Source organism: Bubalus bubalis, chromosome 11 (assembly GCF_019923935.1).
Source record: "Bubalus bubalis isolate 160015118507 breed Murrah chromosome 11, NDDB_SH_1, whole genome shotgun sequence".
NCBI classification, from domain to species: Eukaryota; Metazoa; Chordata; class Mammalia; order Artiodactyla; family Bovidae; genus Bubalus; species Bubalus bubalis.
In genome coordinates this window covers 57,412,362-57,430,324 of record NC_059167.1, presented here as the reverse complement: position 1 = coordinate 57,430,324, position 17,963 = coordinate 57,412,362, and the positions used below count along the sequence as shown (strand labels likewise).

General features: G+C 41.8%; 1 protein-coding gene across 4 annotated transcripts in view; it reads right to left on the bottom strand.

Moving 5' to 3' along the window:
- The window catches only part of SNX1 (sorting nexin 1), a 36,642-nt gene extending 18,739 nt beyond the window's left edge, over positions 1-17,903 (bottom strand). Inside the window, exons 1-2 of one of the 4 annotated variants that reach the window (XM_044925109.2) lie at positions 17,783-17,903; positions 2,099-2,210 (exon numbers count right to left, since the gene is read on the bottom strand). In XM_044925109.2, the coding sequence (XP_044781044.1) occupies positions 2,099-2,210; positions 17,783-17,797 (127 nt within the window). In that variant the 5' untranslated portion in view covers positions 17,798-17,903. Of the gene's footprint in view, positions 1-2,098; positions 2,211-14,471; positions 14,759-17,782 lie in introns of those variants that run through there. The other 3 variants (XM_006044931.4, XM_006044932.4, XM_044925110.2) reach the window with 3 other exon arrangements.
- Between the last annotated feature and the right edge of the window lie 60 nt (positions 17,904-17,963).

Sequence of the window (17,963 nt, the reverse complement as noted above, 5' to 3'; positions counted from 1 at the left end):
GATCTTCTACATGGTTGTGTATATAAAACCCAACCATGGGAGTAATTCAGTCAACACTAAGATTTCAGGTCTCCTTAAAGGGCAAATCATATAAATGTTAAGTTCCCAAAGATAAAAAAAAACCTTCTGTGCAATGTGCCATAACTAGATTATTATTTCCATTTCTTCTCCAGAAATTTTATCTAAAATATAAACATTAGCAGAATAAATAGCAGGCACTTAAGTTTCAGAGAGGAAAGCAATGGAAAATCTTTGAAATCTTTATATTTTTTCTTCTAAACTCTTCTCATGTCTTAATTTTCCAATGACTTCAAATGTAAGAGTCCTCCCAAGACCTTACCCTCCGCCCTCTTATCTCTTCCTTTCCTTTGTCATTCTCTCCTTTGAGGGTCTCATTTACATGGCAGCTTTAATCACCACCTCCAGGAGACTGATTTCCATATGTCCAGTTCTTACTCCTTTCCCCAGGGAGACTACCATAGTTCAAATCACCTCCTGAGCATTTCCCTTTGCATTTAAAACTTTAAAAATCTAAAACCCAAAACTCAAAGATACTTTCTTCTGCAGAATGTAGTTCTCAAAATGGTACCATCTTCTTCCCAATCCTTGGGCTTGAAATTTTTGACTTTGTCTTTAATCTTCATTTTTGTTCACTCATTACATCTTATCACCAATACCAGATTTTGTTGATTTCACTTCTTGAAAAGTTTTCATCTTTCCTTTCCTATTTCTATTACCTTTATCATTTCATCCTTGAACTAATTTGTAAGATGCCTTCTGACACCTCCAGGCTTCCCTTGCGGCTCAGCTGGTAAAGAATCCCCCTGCAATGCGGGAGACCTGGGTTCGATCCCTGGGTTGGGAAGATCCTCTGGAAAACGGAAAGGCTACCCACTCCAGTATTCTGGCCTGGAGAATTCCATGGACTGTATAGTCCATGGGGTCGCAAAAAGTTGGACAAGGAGCCACTTTCACTTTCTGACATCTCCAGTCTTTGTCCATCACAATCTGTTCTATGTAAAAAGTCTACCAGGTCAGTCTTTCACCACTCGCCCATTTCACTTTCCTTACTCAAAACTCAATTAAACCAATGGCTCTGAACTGACACTAGGATGAAAATTCAAATTCTAATTATTATTGTTGTCTAAAATCCTCCTGAACATTTCCAGACTTATCTTCCACTTATCTCTAAGAAGCCCCTGCTTTTGGCCCGCTGAGTTTACTGTCCCTTAAACACACATTATCGATTCTCCCTGCCCAAACATCTGCACGCTCTCTTTTTTTCTGACATAAACCCTGCTTCTTTCAAAAAGTCTTACAAGATCATTGTAGACCAGAGCTTATTACTGAGGGCACTACTGACATTTTGGGCTGGATAATTCTTTTGCTGAACGGCTGTGTGTGTACTATAGGGTGTTTAGAAGCATCCACAGCCTCTACCCAGCAGAAACCAGCAGCACTCCCAGGTGTGACAAACAAAAACATCTCCAATCGTTGCCAAATGTCTTTGAATGTCTTTGAATGGGATGGGTTGGTGGGGGATGACCATACCTTGTTGAGAACAGGGCAGTCCCTCTCAACAAAAGTTATTGGGCCCAAAATGCTAAGAGTACCAAGACTGAGAAATTCAGTCCTAGTGTTTTTCAAACTGCAGCTTGTCATTCACTGCGGAATTGTGATAGCTATTTAGTGGGTTGCAAACAGCATTTTAAAAAAAGAGAAACAATAGAAAATTTCAGATTATATGGAAAATAGTAAGGGCAAGTCATGCATGAAAACTTTGGATTTCATTTTATATAAGTATATAAATATTTTGAATTATGACAGAAAGTGTATTTCTTACTATGAATCTTTGTCATAAAAGTCTGAAACCACTGCATTCATCTCCTCTCAGACCCCTCTAAGTTCACATCACTTAATTAAGTAACTGTATATTTATGTTTTATTCACTAAACCTGTAAGTATCTTGATGACAGGTACTGCCTTTGGAATCCTCCACAATAGCATCTTACAAAGAGTCTTCCTCATATAGACACAACTTTTTACTTTAATTCAGCAAGTTAGAAGATTCCCAGCTAAGTTTTGAGTCTATACTTGCCTGCAAAGAGATCCTGTGGCTCTTGATCTTGTTCCTCATGAATCCCATTTTCTTTGGAGCCACTGTTGATGGGAAGAAGGGAAGCAATTCTCTTTGGAGACTGGGGCTTACTCTGAAAACAAAGAAATACTTTGAATAAAACAGTACCATTAAAAACAAACCTAGAGGACCTCCCTGGTGGTCCACTGGTTGAGACTTCGTGCTTCTACTGCAGGGGACATGGGTTCGACCCCTGACTAGCGAACTAAAATCCTGCAAGCTCTTCACCATGGGCAAAAAAACCCCCAAAAAACCCCAAAACAAACAAACCTAGAAAGTGACTTTTGATGTATCCCTCAGTGGTTCCGCCAGGTTTTTAGGGGAAGACAGGATCACTAGTCAGCTAGTTCAATAAGCAACAGATGGTTACTAGTAATGTAATTGGCCTGAGTGATCACAGCTAAAATAAACTCATACATTTTAGTATTAATTTCTAGCACTATAACCCTGCTGAACTGCCCTACCCCAAGGCACATGATGCCAATGTGGGTATGTGTATACACAGATAATTTTCAGAAGAACCTTAGTTGATGACCTTTACTCTTTCAAATGCTGATGGGGCACATTCTAGTGTCCAGCATATCACACTAAGGTCCAGAATTCAAGCTCTGATCCTGACTTACTTTGTGGCCTTAGCTAAACCATTCACTGATGCCCAACTGTATGGACATTACCAACCCTCCTCACAGGCAAAAGAAGGTGTAACATTTTACGTCTAATGTTCTTTGTAAATATAACTCATCTTTTCATCCTTAACTTATAGAGAAACAATTTTCAACCAGACTCGTGTTAGGCCAGCAGAGGAAAAACCAGCCATGCTTAGCCAATGGGCACATGGTGAAAATACAGTCAGTCCATGGCTTTTATCAAAAGCTCAGTGATCAGCTACAAACAAGGGTGGGGTGAGGGCCCAGACCGGTACCAGAGTGAACAAAGCTGGATTGTGTAGAAAATGAACAAAAAGCTGGGAATCTGGCTTCAAAAGCCATGGTGTCATACTAGAAAGTTTTGAAGTCAGACCCCAAGGCCAAATCAGTTCAAAGACCTGACTCAAGGGATCTTTTACGAAATACTTCCTTAACAAATCTGAGGGCGTTTGTTCCTTGGAAACAGGCCCTTTCTGACCAGATGAAGTGAAATGACAGACTTACTGGGTGCTCTGAATTTGCCATGCCAACAGCTCTATCCCAGTATCAGTGCCACCCTCAGGGGAAGAAACTGTAACCAATGCATAGACTGATACTAGCAAACAAGGTTTCTACTGAAATTATTTACGGTAATAAAATTTAATGAGCTTTTAGTTGTATATGCTTAAATGTTACCAATGCTGTTAGAGACACTGATTCTGTCTTCTAGCTGCTTCCACAATCTTAAAAAGACAACCAAAAAAATCACTGCAGAGAGACAGACAACAACCAAAACCAAACCCCACACTTCCCTTCTGCCTCTTATGTTGCCAACCGCTTTCTTACATACACACTTCCGTCCTATACATGCTCTGGTAAAGGGAATCTCATGAAAACCCATCTGACTTCTCTTAATTCAGTTCCCACTAATACCGGTTGCCTTGAGATGGAGATCTAGGAGAGATGAAACCTCAAGATACATTAAGAATATATGTATGTCAATATAATTTACTGGTAGCTCACCAGAGAGACTAAAGCAAGAGCAAAAGCACTGGTTAGACTTTACCCCTTTTAAACAACACCTAGAAGAACCCATTCTTCTGACATGGAGATGAATAAAATCAGCTTTCCATTTCTGATTTACTATCTAAACTTGGAAGTTTAAAGATTAAGAACATTTTCTGGAGCAATGGTAGAACAGCTGTCTGGGAGAAAATATTTGCAAATGATTAGACCAACAAGGGCATAATTTCTAAAATACATAAATAGCTCATACAACTCAATAACAACAACAAAAAACAAGCAACCCAGGACTTTCCTGGTGGTCCAGTGGTTAAGAGTCCGCCTTCCAGGGCAGGGGACGTGGGTTTGATCCCTGGCTGGGGAACCAAGATCCCACATGCAGCAGGGCAACTGAGTCAGCCTGCCACAACTAGAGAGAAACCTGATCACTGCAGCTAAGACTTGATGTAGCCAAAAATAAAAAAAAATTTTTTTTTTAAAAGAAACTCAAAGAATGGGTAGAAGATCTAAAAAGACATACAGATTGCCAACAAGCACACGAAAAGGTGCTCAACATCACTAATTGTTAGAAAAATGTGAATCAAAACTATGAGATATTGCCTCACACTGGTCACAATGGCCATTATGAAAAAGTCTACAAAGAACAAATCTGGAGTGGGTATAGAGAAAATGGAACCCTCCTACATTGTTGGTAGGAATGTAAATCGATGAAGCAACTATGGAGAACAGTATAGAGATTCCTAGAAAATCTAAAAATAGATTTCCCATACGGTCCAGCAATCCCACTCCTGGGCATAAACCCAAAGAAAACTCTAATTTGAAAATATACCCTCCCCCCAATGTTCATAGCAGCACTATATACAATAGTCAAGACATGGAAGATACCTAAATGTCCATCAACAAGTAAATGGGTAGACAAGATGTGGTAAATATATACAATGAATACTTGACCATATTGGATGGACTTACTGATCTTCATACTAAGTAAGGTAAGATAGATAAAGACAAACATAATATCACTTATACGTGGAATCTAAAAATATGATACAAATGAACTTATTTACAAAACAGAAAGATTCACAGACTCATTTTGTGGGGCAAAGGCACACTGATTACAGAATGGCAAAATCAATACTAAAAATAAGGCTTGCTTTATAATCCATATTTTAAAAATCTCTTAATAGTCAATAAGTCACAAAACTCTGTTTGAAGGGGGTTAAATTTCTAGGCAAGAGATAAGACTATTTTCTGTGATGAATATGGTTTACTTATGATGTAGTTAATAAAGTCAAAGAATGGACCTGCCCACTCCCCTTTTTCTTAATAAAGGAAGCATTCTTTCTTTTAGTGACAGAATACTAGTTTAGAATATTCAATGGTTGCTGACTCTCTTTGGCTGTTGACTCCGGCAGGTGGTTCTATTGATAAGTCTGTTTAAAAAAGTTCAAGTGCTTCTGTTTATAATTACAAGACAGCCTAATCCTAATTCTCAGAGAGGCCCGAGAAAGATCTGCCAGCAAGAGAGCACTTCTGTTAAGAGCAAACAGGTATTCCTTGCCAATTACCAGCTTCAAACCATGAGGCTCAGGCTACTAATACAATTTGTTAGTTCAGGGAAGGACAGATGTGGGCTTCCTGTCCCTCAGAGCTGACACAGTCATTCAGTCCTGCCAAGTACTGCTGTGATTCCAGGTCTCTTCTGCACAGGTTAACTAGTTGTAATTCTTCCTCATGTTGCTCAACTGCTCTTTGCTCCAGGAAGAACTGCTGCTTTACATTCCAGGGACTGCAGAAGGATCATATAGCTGAAATTCTCAATAGCATTTAGAGGATGAATCCATATAATAAAATTCTGGTAACAGCACTTCTGGAGAACAAGGGTATATATTCACTTTCCAACGGAAAAATTAGGATAATCTAGTTAAGGCAAAATGGAGCTACAGAATGGTGTGACAAGGACAGCTAGGAATAAGTCAACCTCAGAAACTACGGCAGCCATGAAGTCTTTAAAAATTACCCTGGAATCATGAGATACTGTTCCTTTTGCCACATGTACTTCTGGGGAGAAATGAGCTAAGTGGAGGCAGTATATTAGTTTTCTATCATGGGTGTGACAAGTTACTGCACATTGAACAGATGGAACAATGCAAATTTATTCTAGTCTGTGGAAGTCAATTGGAGAAGGCAATGGCACCCCACTCCAGTACTCTTGCCTGGAAAATCCCATGGATGGAGGAGCTTGGTGGGCTGCAGTCCATGGGGTCGCTAAGAGTCGGACACGACTGAGCGACTTCCCTTTCACTTTTCACTTTTATGCATTGGAGAAGGAAATGGCAACCCACTCCAGTGTTCTTGCCCGGAGAATCCCAGGGACAGGGGAGCCTGGTAGGCTTCCGTCTGTGGGGTCGCAAAGAGTCGGACACGACTGAAGCGACTTAGCAGCAGCAGCATCAGTGGAAGTCAATACAGGTCTCACTGGGCTAAAATCAAGGTATCATTAGGTCTGCATTCCTTTCTGGAGGTTTGAGGGGAGAATATGTCTCCTTGCTCTTTCCAGCTTCTAGAAGCTGCCTATATTCCTGGGTTGATGGCTGCTTCCTCCATTTCCAAAGGCAAAAATGCTACAGCTCTCTGCACCTTTCGCCTGAAGGCAGTCGCTCTCTGTCTCTGCCATTTTTAAAGAATCCTTATTGTTGCACTGGGTTTACTCAGATAATCCGGGATAATTTCCCTTAATGCCAGCCAGGGCTTCCCGGGTGGCGCATCAGTAAAGAATTCACCTGCAGTGCAGGAGACATCCCCGGGTTGGGAAGATCCCCTGGAGAGCATGGCAAACCACTCCAGTATTCTTGCCTGGAGAATGCCATGGACACAGAAACCTGGCAAGCTATAGTCCACAGAGTCCCAAAGAGTCAGACATGACTGAAGTGACCAAACACAAGATCAGCTTACTAGCAACCCTAATTACTTGGTAATATAAAACATTCACAGGTTCTGAGACTGGGAGTAGGCATGTTGGGGAGGAGGCAGTTATGATTCCTACCACAAGTAGCAACTCCTTTCCACACCACATTTCAAAAATGGCACAGATACACTAACAGTGCCTATGCTTAGGAGAATGGACATTTAGTGTCCACTGGATCTGATGCATCTTATTCTACAAACTGGGTGAATATCCAACTAACCCAAATGATTTCACAGTATTACCCGCCCCCCCCCCCATAATTTAAGGAATTAAAGTAGGGAATCTAATCTGGGGTCCCTGAGTCACAGAATTCAGGAGGGGGTCTATGAATTAAAATGAGAATAAAATTACAATTTATTTTTCATTAACCTCTAACTGAAATTCAGCACTTTCTTCAATTATAAAGATAGGCAACAAATTATGAGTAGTAGCAGTACATGAGCATAACTAACAGAAATTAGATATTTTTATATGATCTTATAGTTATAGACCTCAAAATTTCATTTAAAAATCACGGTTACTAGACCTATCCCTAGATATTAATGGGGCTTCCCTGGTGGCTCAGATGGTAAAGCGTCTGCCTGCAATGCAGGAGACCCGGGTTCGATCCCTGGGTCGGGAAGATCCCCTGGAGAAGGAAATGGCAATCCACTCCAGCACTCTTGCCTGGAAAATCCCATGGACGGAGGAGCCTGATAGGCTACAGTCCATGGGGTCGCAAAGAGTCGGACACAACTGAGCGACTTCACTTTCACTTTCTAGATGAATTAAAGCACTTTAAAAAAGCATATGTCACTAATATAAAATTGTTTTAATGTTTGATAATTAGATTTCAGTATAACTGGTTTCCTGTGTAATATTACGTATTTTATATGTTTAAGAACATTATTCTGAGATGGGTCCATAGGCTTCCTTGACTGCTGATGAGTCCATGACATACAAAAGATAAAGAACCTCTGAGTTAGTTCCTCTAAGACTAATGAAAATGTAAAAGGGGAGCCAGAAGGGTAACTAAGTCTGAGGCTGAGTACTGAGCTAGTTAAGGAAAACTATGAGCAAGCGCAGTGGAGACCTCAAAGTGAAAGGTTATCCATGAGATAACAAAATGTAGCTACAGATATTCTACTGAATCCTCTGGTGTAATTTCCATACCAAATTTTTGGTATCTCAAACTAATATAACTTAGAAGGGTCCAAAATTGCAGAAGGATCAGAGTACTAATGGTACATTAGCTTCTAAACTGAAAAAGCAAAACGAATCCAGTTCAAATCTGCTCTGAAAGCAAAATGAAGCCCCAGATGTCCATTTGACTAAGCAAAAGAATAAGCCAGAAAAAGTTGAGCAACAGGCTTTTCCCAGAAATGAGATACTTATGGCTACTTGCTCTAGGAACTATAAACAACTCATGATTTACTTATGCCAGCAATTACTAAAGAGGGCTAAGAAGCTTTGACGATCAAAGGAGAGAAATTAGAGTGCTCTTTTTCCTCTCTCCCCTGCCAACCAAACAGCAAGAGGCCAAGACACTAGAACTACCCTGATATCTGAATAAGCAAAGGGGAAGCAACTCCCTACAGAAACTAGAAGCCAGATCACAACCTTGTTGCTTCTTGCTTAAGCTCCAAACTCTAATTTTAAATAAATTTTAAGTTGGGTTCTTACTCAGTTCAGTCGCTCAGCCGTGTCCAACTCTTTGCAACCCCATGAACTGCAGCAGGCCCGGCTTCCCTGTCCATCACCAACTCCCAGAGCTTGCTCAGACTCCTGTTCATGGAGTTGGTGATGTCATCCAACCATCTGATCCCCTGCCATCCTGGGTTCTTATTAGTCATTTTCAAAAGTCTTTCTCATGCTCTTTCCTCCAAAAGTGCTTTATAACTACTTTTGTTAGCTTCTCCTCCATAATCTTGAAAGCTAACTGCTAGTACTAGTCTATGATCGAAACCAATGAGTCTATGTACTTCAGAAAAATCTAAACTTATTAGAAGTTTACAATTTGAGCTGAGCATTAAAATGAATCTTTAGTCATAATACCATTACTGATTTTCCAAGAGCATCTGTATCAGACCTGTGTGGAAAATGTGTCATTTCGACTTCTGATCTTTTGATCAGATCTGACCACCTGATGTGATGTCAGTTCCAAAAATAAGTGTTTGAGACAACATGCTTATAGAAAATACCACACACTAGATGGACACTTACCCATGACTGCTTACTAATATTAGTCATAAATGACTATATCATTAGCTAAAGCAACAAAGCAATAAATCTGTTTTTTTGCGAACAAAGAATTAAAATATTGCCAGCCATACTATCAATTTCCTTAGGGCTTTTAATGAATTTACCAAAGTACATCCAGATCTAAAAAAGTTATCCTGTAAGTACTCTAAAGGAAATAATCTGGTTTTAAAAAAGAGCTAAGATTGTAAAATGGTGCAACTGCCATGGAAAACAGTATGGAGGTTCCTCAAAAGCTTAAAAATAGAACTACTTTATGATCCAACAAACCCACTTCTGAGTACATGTATCTGAAAGAACTGAAAGCAGGGTCTCAAAGAGATATCTGCACACCCACAGCAGCACTACTCATAAGAGCCAAAAGGTAGAAGCAACCCACATGTCCACTGGGGGATGTTTGGATAAACAAAAATGTGGTAAACACATTTGATGGAATATTATTCAGCCTTAAAAAAGGAAGGAAATTACGATACATGTTACAATATGGATGAATCCTGAGGATACTGTGCTAAGTGAAATAAACCAGTCACAAAAAGACAAATACTGTATGATTCTAATTATATGAGGTTATCTAAATCAGTCAAATTCATAGAAACAGAAAGGAGAATGGGGTTACCAGGGGCTAAGGGGAGAGGGGTAAGGGGTGTTGTTACTTAACAGGTACAGAATTTTAGAACTACAGGAGATCTGTTTCACACAAATGTGAGTACACTCAACACTGCTAAAGTATACAATTTAAAATGGTCACAATGATAAATTTTTGTTGTGTTTTATACCACGATTCCCTCCAGGGATACATGTATATTGATCATACAGGTAGGACTGGATTCTAAAAACACCATGTCCTTTTTTGTCTAAATGTTAATATATAACTTTGGTTTATATAATTCTCTGCAGCCCATAAAACATTGTCAATCAGAAGCTAGCTGTTATCCTTAACTTCTGACTACCAATAAAAGCCAAGTGATATTGTTCTTTAGTCTTAAACACCAGTGGGAATATGTAAATAAGTCTTGATTAGCCAAAAGCAATCTTTTTTAAGATATGACTTTTCAAATCCCTTGCTATTTTGTCTTTATCCTATTTCTTTTTTTTTTTTTTTTTTTTTGGGCCATTTCTCTAATTATGAGGGTTTCAATTTAAGAGTAAAAGTGGTGAGGAAAATCTAACTGGTGTAATAAATCATCAAACAAAGAAGTCACCAGATTTGCCAAAATTTGAACGGAGGATATCATTAATCTGTTTTCCTCCATTTTCTCAATATGAGCAAGGCTGTTCATAGTTTTCTTATTCAGAGGGCAAGTCTAATGGTGATCCTGACATATTGCTTAAAAGAGATGGGCATATCAGAACTTCTGGAAGGGCAGATAAAGAACTTATTATCAACAATTTTATCATTCAGGTTTCAGTTCAGTTCAGTTCAGTTGCTCAGTCATGTCCAACTCTTTGCGACCCCATGAATCACAGCACGCCAGGCCTCCCTGTCCATCACCAACTCCTGGAGTTCACTCAAACTCATATCCATCGAGTCGGTGATGCCATCCAGCCATCTCATCCTCTGTCGTCCCCTTCTCCTCCTGCCCCCAATCCCTCCCAGCATCAGGGTCTTTTCCAATGAGTCAACTCTTCACATCAGGTGGCCAAAACCTGGAGTTTCAGCTTTAGCATCAGTCCTTCCAATGAACACTCAGGACTGATCTCTTTTAGGATGGACTGGTTGGACCTCCTTGCAGTCCAAGGGACTCTTAAGAGTCTTCTCCAACACCACAGTTCAAAAGCATCAATTCTTCGGCGCTCAGCTTTCTTCACAGTCCAACTCTCACATCCATACATGACCACTGGAAAAACCATAGCCCTGACTAGACGGACCTTTGTTGGCAAAGTAATGTCTCTGCTTTTGAATATGCTATCTAGGTTGGTCATAACTTTCCTTCCAAGGAGTAAGTGTCTTAATTTCATGGCTTCAATCACCATCTGCAGTGATTTTGGAGCCCCAAAAAATAAAGTCTGACACTGTTTCCACTGTTTCCCCATCTATTTCCCATGAAGTGATGAGACCAGATGCCGTATGCAAATAAAACCAGTGAGGTCAAATGAGATGTAAAAATATGTATACCATTTAGTCTTTTCAACATAATAATTTTAAGAGTTAGGAGACCCAAAGAGTGGCTCCAATTTAGTCTCTCCTTTTACTAAAGGAAAAATTAACCCTTTTCTAGAACTAAGAAAGTTTTCACTAAATCCATACATATCTAGATTCAGGTCCAAAGACTCAGGTAACATATTTAGAATTTTAGACCATTTAATTCCTAAGACCACAAAGTAAGAGGCATAAAGAAGGTAAGGCCTTAAGTATTCTTAAGAATCAGACCTTCCCCAAGCTGGTTTTCAGGTTTAAGACAATGATTTCAGATTTGTTTTAATAATTCTTTTAACTCCAGTCTGGGGGCTTCCCAGATGGCTCAGTGGGTAAAGAATCTTCCTGCAATGCAGGAGACACAAGAGACTCGAGTTCCATCCCTTGGTTGGGACTATCCCCTGGAGGAGGAAATAGATAACCACTCCAGTATTCGCCAAAAAATCCCACGGACACAGGAGCCCGGCAGGCTACAGTCCGAAGGGTCCCAAAGATGACTGAGTGATTAAGCTTGCACACCTCCTATTCAAATAACTGGTTTGTATATCCTAAAATGCAGATCATGGGCAGCTCCTTCAGTTGTAAATCAAATCATATTTTTATTACTGAATTAACAAAGCCTCTTGGGCTCTAAAAGAGAGCAGATGGGATGATTAACAGCAGCAACTGTTACATCAATGTCCAGGAAATCACATGCATACCATAAATGAGTTTTAAAATTTACATGCCTCAGCTTCTCAGTTTTTCAGTGCTCCTTTCTTTGCCTCCAACATGCAACAAAACACAGTATGAAGATAAACTTAAATCAGTAAGATGCCACTGAAGTCATTATATGCCTACTTTGAGGGCTTTTAATCAAATCAATCTTATTACTAGTTTGATACTAATCATTTTTAGGATTAACTTTTCTAATACATTATTCGATTTTGTGGGTTTTTTAATTCTTCAAGTAATTCCAGTTTACAAAATGCTCAACTGTTCTATGTGTTTTACAGGTATTCTAATTTAATCCTCCCAATAATAGTGGACATAAGTACTCTTGACTATTCACATTTTACACATGAGAAAACTATACAAAGTAAGTAAGTACCCTGTGCAAGGTTAAGCCAGCAAATAACAGAGTCTGGATTTAAATCAGCCTTCAGGCCCACTTTATAACTTTATTTTTTAATGATTTTTAAGATACAGAAGCACTGCAATCCATGTCCTCACACTGGCTCACAAAGTAAAGCCCTTATTATAATATAATCTGTATTAATGACTATTTAACACCCTAACTGGTGAGGAATCTTGGGGTCTTGGAATCCTGAAGATTAACTTCAGGACAGGCTGCTAAAATAAATTTATAGGTAGCATTTTAGGTCCCTCAGCAACTCAATTTTCCTGGATCAAAATCTAAATAAAAAATAATTTGACCTTCTGTGGTAGAACAAGTTCACTATGACCCCCTCTTCCTTCCCTTAGATGAAAATTATGCAAAGTATTTTCACTGTGTTAGGAGACAGAAGTATCAATAACTCTGGGAAGTAACCTGATGAGATCAATCAAATCACAATCTCTTGAACTTATTTAGAGAACTTCAGGAAAATAAAACCACATCCTTCCAGGGTCTTTTTTGAAAAATAAATCATCATTTGCCTATGTGACCAATCACTTTCAGGGCCAGAGTATCAATTTTTAGATGTTCAGTTTATCTACCAGCCCAGCAGTTATCAGCAATGGCTGATATGAGGGAATTCTTCATGGTTTATGAGAGAATTACTAAAGGAATAGACTAAAGATTTGTTTTAAATGGGATAGAAAACAACTAAATCAGCAGCAAAAGTTATTTCTTGGAATAACAGAGACTTCATTAGATAGTTTGAGTTGTTATATTAGCATCAGCAAATACTTTTTAGATGGGATTATGAACTTAATTCCTAAATCAGTACATGGAAAATTCTATTAATTATCCCAGAAGATTCTGAGATGAAACAAACTTTTTCTGACATGAGACAAGCCTCAAATTTCTCAGATGCATGCCTGCATAAAGAATTTAAAGCTGTTTACTCATTCACATACTGTGTAGCTACTATGAAGATAAGCATTATCCAAGATAAAAAAACACATCAATTCACTCCTAGCACTGAAGAAGTTTTCAATCTGGAACTAACTGTACCAAACAATATGAGTCAGTATTCCTTCTAAAACAGACCCAAACATCTCCACAGGTTCCAGAACTGATTACTGTACTGATTTCCGCATTCCACATATAAAGATTAGTTTTTCCCAATACCTAACACCCAGATGTTAGAGAAGGAAATGGCAACCCTCTCCAGTGTTCTTGCCTGGAGAATCCCAAGGATGGGGTAGCCTGGTGGGATGCTGTCTTTGGGGTCGCACAGAGTCAGACACAACTGAAGCAACTTAGCAGCAGCAGCAATACCCAATACTACTATGAAAAACACCATTTCCTCCTTGCATTTACAGATTTGCTCCCAGTGAGGTACTTAAACACACATCCCTTTACAAGAGACAGAGCTTTCTCTATGTAGTGATTTACATGGCAGGACCTTTTTTTCAACCAACATCTGGCAGAATTTTCCTGGAGATCAAAGGAGTCAACCTAATTCTCATAAATATCCAGAATGGGCCTTTAGTAATAACTGGTAACTACTGAGTCAAGGACTGAGCGCAAACACACACATTGAGCTAAAGGGGGCTTCCCTGATGGCTCAGGGGTAAAGAATCCACCTGACAATGCAGGAGATGAGAGTTTGATCCCTGGGTCAGGAAGATCCCCTGGAGAAAGAACTAGTAACTCACTCCAATATTCTTGCCTGGGAAATCCCATGGACAGAGGAGCCTGGCTGGATACAGTTCATGGGGTCTCAAAGAGTCAGACACGACTTGGCGACTAAAGAACAACAAACTGAGCTAAGGAAAGGATTTGTGGACAGGTCACTATCCTGGGCAACTCCAGATAACACCATTCATCAATCCTTGGTACAGTAAGGCGAGAGAAAGGAGAGTCCGCACCCCATTCCCTTATTTTGATCTGTTAAATCAGCTGGGCAGGATAACCACCAGCAAAACAGCCCCGTGGGTCCGTGGGGTCACCACACGGCAGGGCCAAATGCCTGCCTTGGCGGCTCTTAGCTGTCCGGGATCTCTGCTGAGAAACCACCACACCCCTCACTTCTTACTGTCCGCCGAGGAGTGGGGAAGCCAAGGTCCTCCGTCTCCGTGTTCACCTAGAACCCAAGCCACGACTACTGTCACCAACGCAAGGTCTTGCCAGGCCCGCTCTGCCCAGCCTCCCCGACCCTCGCTTAGCCTCTCTTTCCTTTCGGGGCGCTCCCCCACCTGCCCCGAAGGGTGAGAACTCACGACAGCCGCGGCGCCGGTGAAAATATCCTCCCCCTCGGTGTCGCTGTCCCCGGCTTCGAGTTCTGAGCCCCCGACCGCCCCCTCGGACTCCGGCTCCAGGCCGGGGAAGGGCGGAGGGAGTCTCTCCGAGGCGCTACAGCCACCACCACCCGACGCCATCTTCCTCCACCCGCGGCGGAAGCCGCAACAACAACTTTATAGAGAGATAGGACCGCGAGCACAGCGTTCCAGCGGAGCTAAGGGGGATGGCAGCCACTAGCCCCGAGGGACGCGCGGGCAGGGGGCGCGGGGGCGAGGCCTTCAGACTGGGGGCGGTGCGGTGCTGGCTGGCGGCTCCTGCCCAGCCAATCCGAGCCCTAGATCGCGACGCGGTTCTCCTAACCAGGGAGCATAGGAGCAGGAAAAAAGGACTTAAGGGGGCTGGAATCAAGATTGCCCGGAGAAATACCGATAACCTCAGATATGCAGATGACACCACCCTTTTGGCAGAAAACGCAGAGGAACTAGAGCTTCTTGATGAAGGTGAAAGAGGAGAGTGAAAAAGCTGGCTTAAAACTCAGCATTCAAAAAACTAAGATCATAGCATCCAGATCCCATCACTTCATGGCAAAGAGATGGGAAAACAATGGAAACCGTAAAAGACTATTTTCTTGGGCTCCAAAAATCACTGCAGATGGCGACCGCAGCCATGAGACTAAAAGACGCTTCCTCCTTGGAAGAAAAGCTATGACCACCCTAGACAGCATGATCAACCTAGATAGCATATTAAAAAGCAGAGACATTACTTTGCCAACAAAGGTCCATCTAGTCAAGGCTATGGTTTTTCCAGTGGTCATGTATGGATGTGAGAGGTGGACTGTGAAGAAAGCTGAGGGCCGAAGAATTGGTGCTTTTGAACTGTGGTGTTGAAGAAGACTCTTGAGAGTCCCTTGGACTGCAAGGAGATCCAACCAGTCCATTCTAAAGGAGATCGGTCCTGGGTGTTCTTCGGAAGGACTGATGCTAAAGCTGAAACTCCAATACTTTGGCCACCTGATGCGAAGAGCTGACTCATTGGAAAAGACCCTGATGCTGGGAGGGATTGGGGGCAGGAGGAGAAGGGGACAACAGAGGATGAGATGGCTGGATGGCATCACCGACTCGATGGACATGAGTTTGAGTGAACTCCGGGAGTTGGCGATGAACAAGGAGGCCTGGTGTGCTGTGATTCATGGTGTTGCAAAGAGTCGGACACAACTGAGCAACTGAACTAAACTGACGGTTTCTTCAGTAGTCATGTATGGATGTGAGAGTTGGACCATAAAGAAAGCTGAGTGCTGAAGAATTGATGCTTTTGAACTGTGGTGCTGGAGAAGACTCTTGAGAGTCCCTTGGACTGCAAGGACATCAAACCAGTCAATCCTAAAAGAAATCAGTCTGGACTATTCATTGGAAGGACTGATGGTGAAGCTGAAGCTCCAATACTTTGGCCACCTGATGTGAAGAACTGACTCATTAAAAAAGACCCTGATGCTGGGAAAGACTGAAGGCAGGAGAAAGGGAGGCCAGAGGATGAGATGGTTAGATGGCATCACCGACTGGATGGACATGAATTTGAGCAAGCTCTGGGAGTTGGTGATGGACTGGGAAGCCTGGTGTGCTGCAGTCTATGGGGTCACAAAGAGTCAGACAGGGTTGAGGAACTAAATTGAACTGAGGGAACCCGAGGTTCTACAGTCTCTGCACTCTGGATCGCTTTAACCTCTGGGCTTTTTAAGCAGAAGAAGCAGCAAGTCTGAAAACCTCCACATGGTACCAACTCATACCAAGCACAGTGGCTACATAGAGATTCAATATGTATTTTTGACTGCGATCTCTGGACAGATAAACAGTAAAAGTTTCGCTAGTTATTCTTTTGAGAATGTTTAGTTCATTCAAGAAATGGATACTGAGGATCAAAGGAGAATCCCATGGACAGATGATCCCAGCAGGCTACAGTCCATGGGGTTGCAAGAGTTGGACACTTAGGGACTAAACCACCACCCCATTGCGTGCCTGGCACCCTGCTATGCATTGGAGATACAGAAATAAACACGCTTTTGGTTCACTAGGCACTTGAGGGAGATAGGCATGTAAATGGACAGTGCTATATAATGTGCAGTGAAGTGAGCTCCCTCAGTCGTGTCCGACTCTTTGCGACCCCATGGACTGTAGCCCACCAGGCTCCACCATCCATGGGATTCTCCAGGCAAGAATACTGGAGTGGGTTGCCATTTCCTTCTCCAGGGGAACTTCCCGACCCAGGGATCGAATCCGGGTCTCCCGCATTGCGGGCAGGCACTTTGCCCTCTGAGCCACCAGGGGAGCACAGTAAAAGAGAACAACAATTCTGCTTTAAGTCGAGAGACTTCAAAGAGGAAGTGAGACTTGAGAGTCCTAAATTTGGTCGCAAAGCAGTTAGGATTCTCTCAACTGCTGTGGAGTAAATGGAGTGGAACAGATGGTGGGGGACTTACTAAACTCTGAGCAAAAGCTTCCTGGGACCTAAACTATTCACTGGTTGTCTGGTGGGCCTAGAATCTAAAGTAGCTAGACAAGACTTTAAAGATAAATGGGATATGTTATCGTGGGACAATTTAGCAAGATAATCCTTACTTCTCCTCTCAATAGAGATGGTAGGAAACTCGGCATCAACTTTGACAAAATGTTTAGTTTGTTCTTAAATGCCAATTCCTCACCATCAGAGATCTGCTCACAGACCTGCTTGAAGGTAGGTTCTGTGTCCTATCTTTGTACCCTGGGCATCTATAGACCAAGCCTAGCAAATTAAGTATCCAATAAATGTTTGAGATTTGACTGGAGGGATGAATGGATAAAATTAAAATTAACATCACCGACTTTGTTACTGGCAACCGTTACAGCCACCAACACCAGAGGGCTTAAGAGGTTCTTTTTAGGATGGCGATCTCCAATGTCACTATTGTACATGAGAAAGCCCTCTCGTTCTAAGTTATCTTGAAGGCGATTGGCAGAAATAGCCTGTAATGGGAAGTTGTGCTGGCCCTATGAGTTGTGTTTTCCCTATGAGACGGGAAAACTAAAAGCTAACTCCTTCTCCGGCCACGCCTAACCATCTTTTACTAGGTTCCAGACACATCCCATTTCACCGCAAAGGACACTCACTTCCGGCCTGACTAGCAAGTAAGAAAACTTCGAGTGGAAGAGGCCCCCTCGGACAAAAAAAATAGTAGGGAGTCTCCGTACAGACGCTCCTCCAATATTAGAAATCAAGATCTTCTTTCCCCTACCTCTTCAGGATTCATCTTTAGCTTATCCAGGCGCTAAGGCAATTAGCGGCGGGTAACAGACCGTTACCGCCCACCATCGCCCGCGCCCGCGCCCGCTGCGCGCCGCCAGCGTCAGAGACTACAGGTTCCATAATGCAGCTCGCCGTCTTCCAAAGAAAACGCCCATGTGTCCCAGCACGCA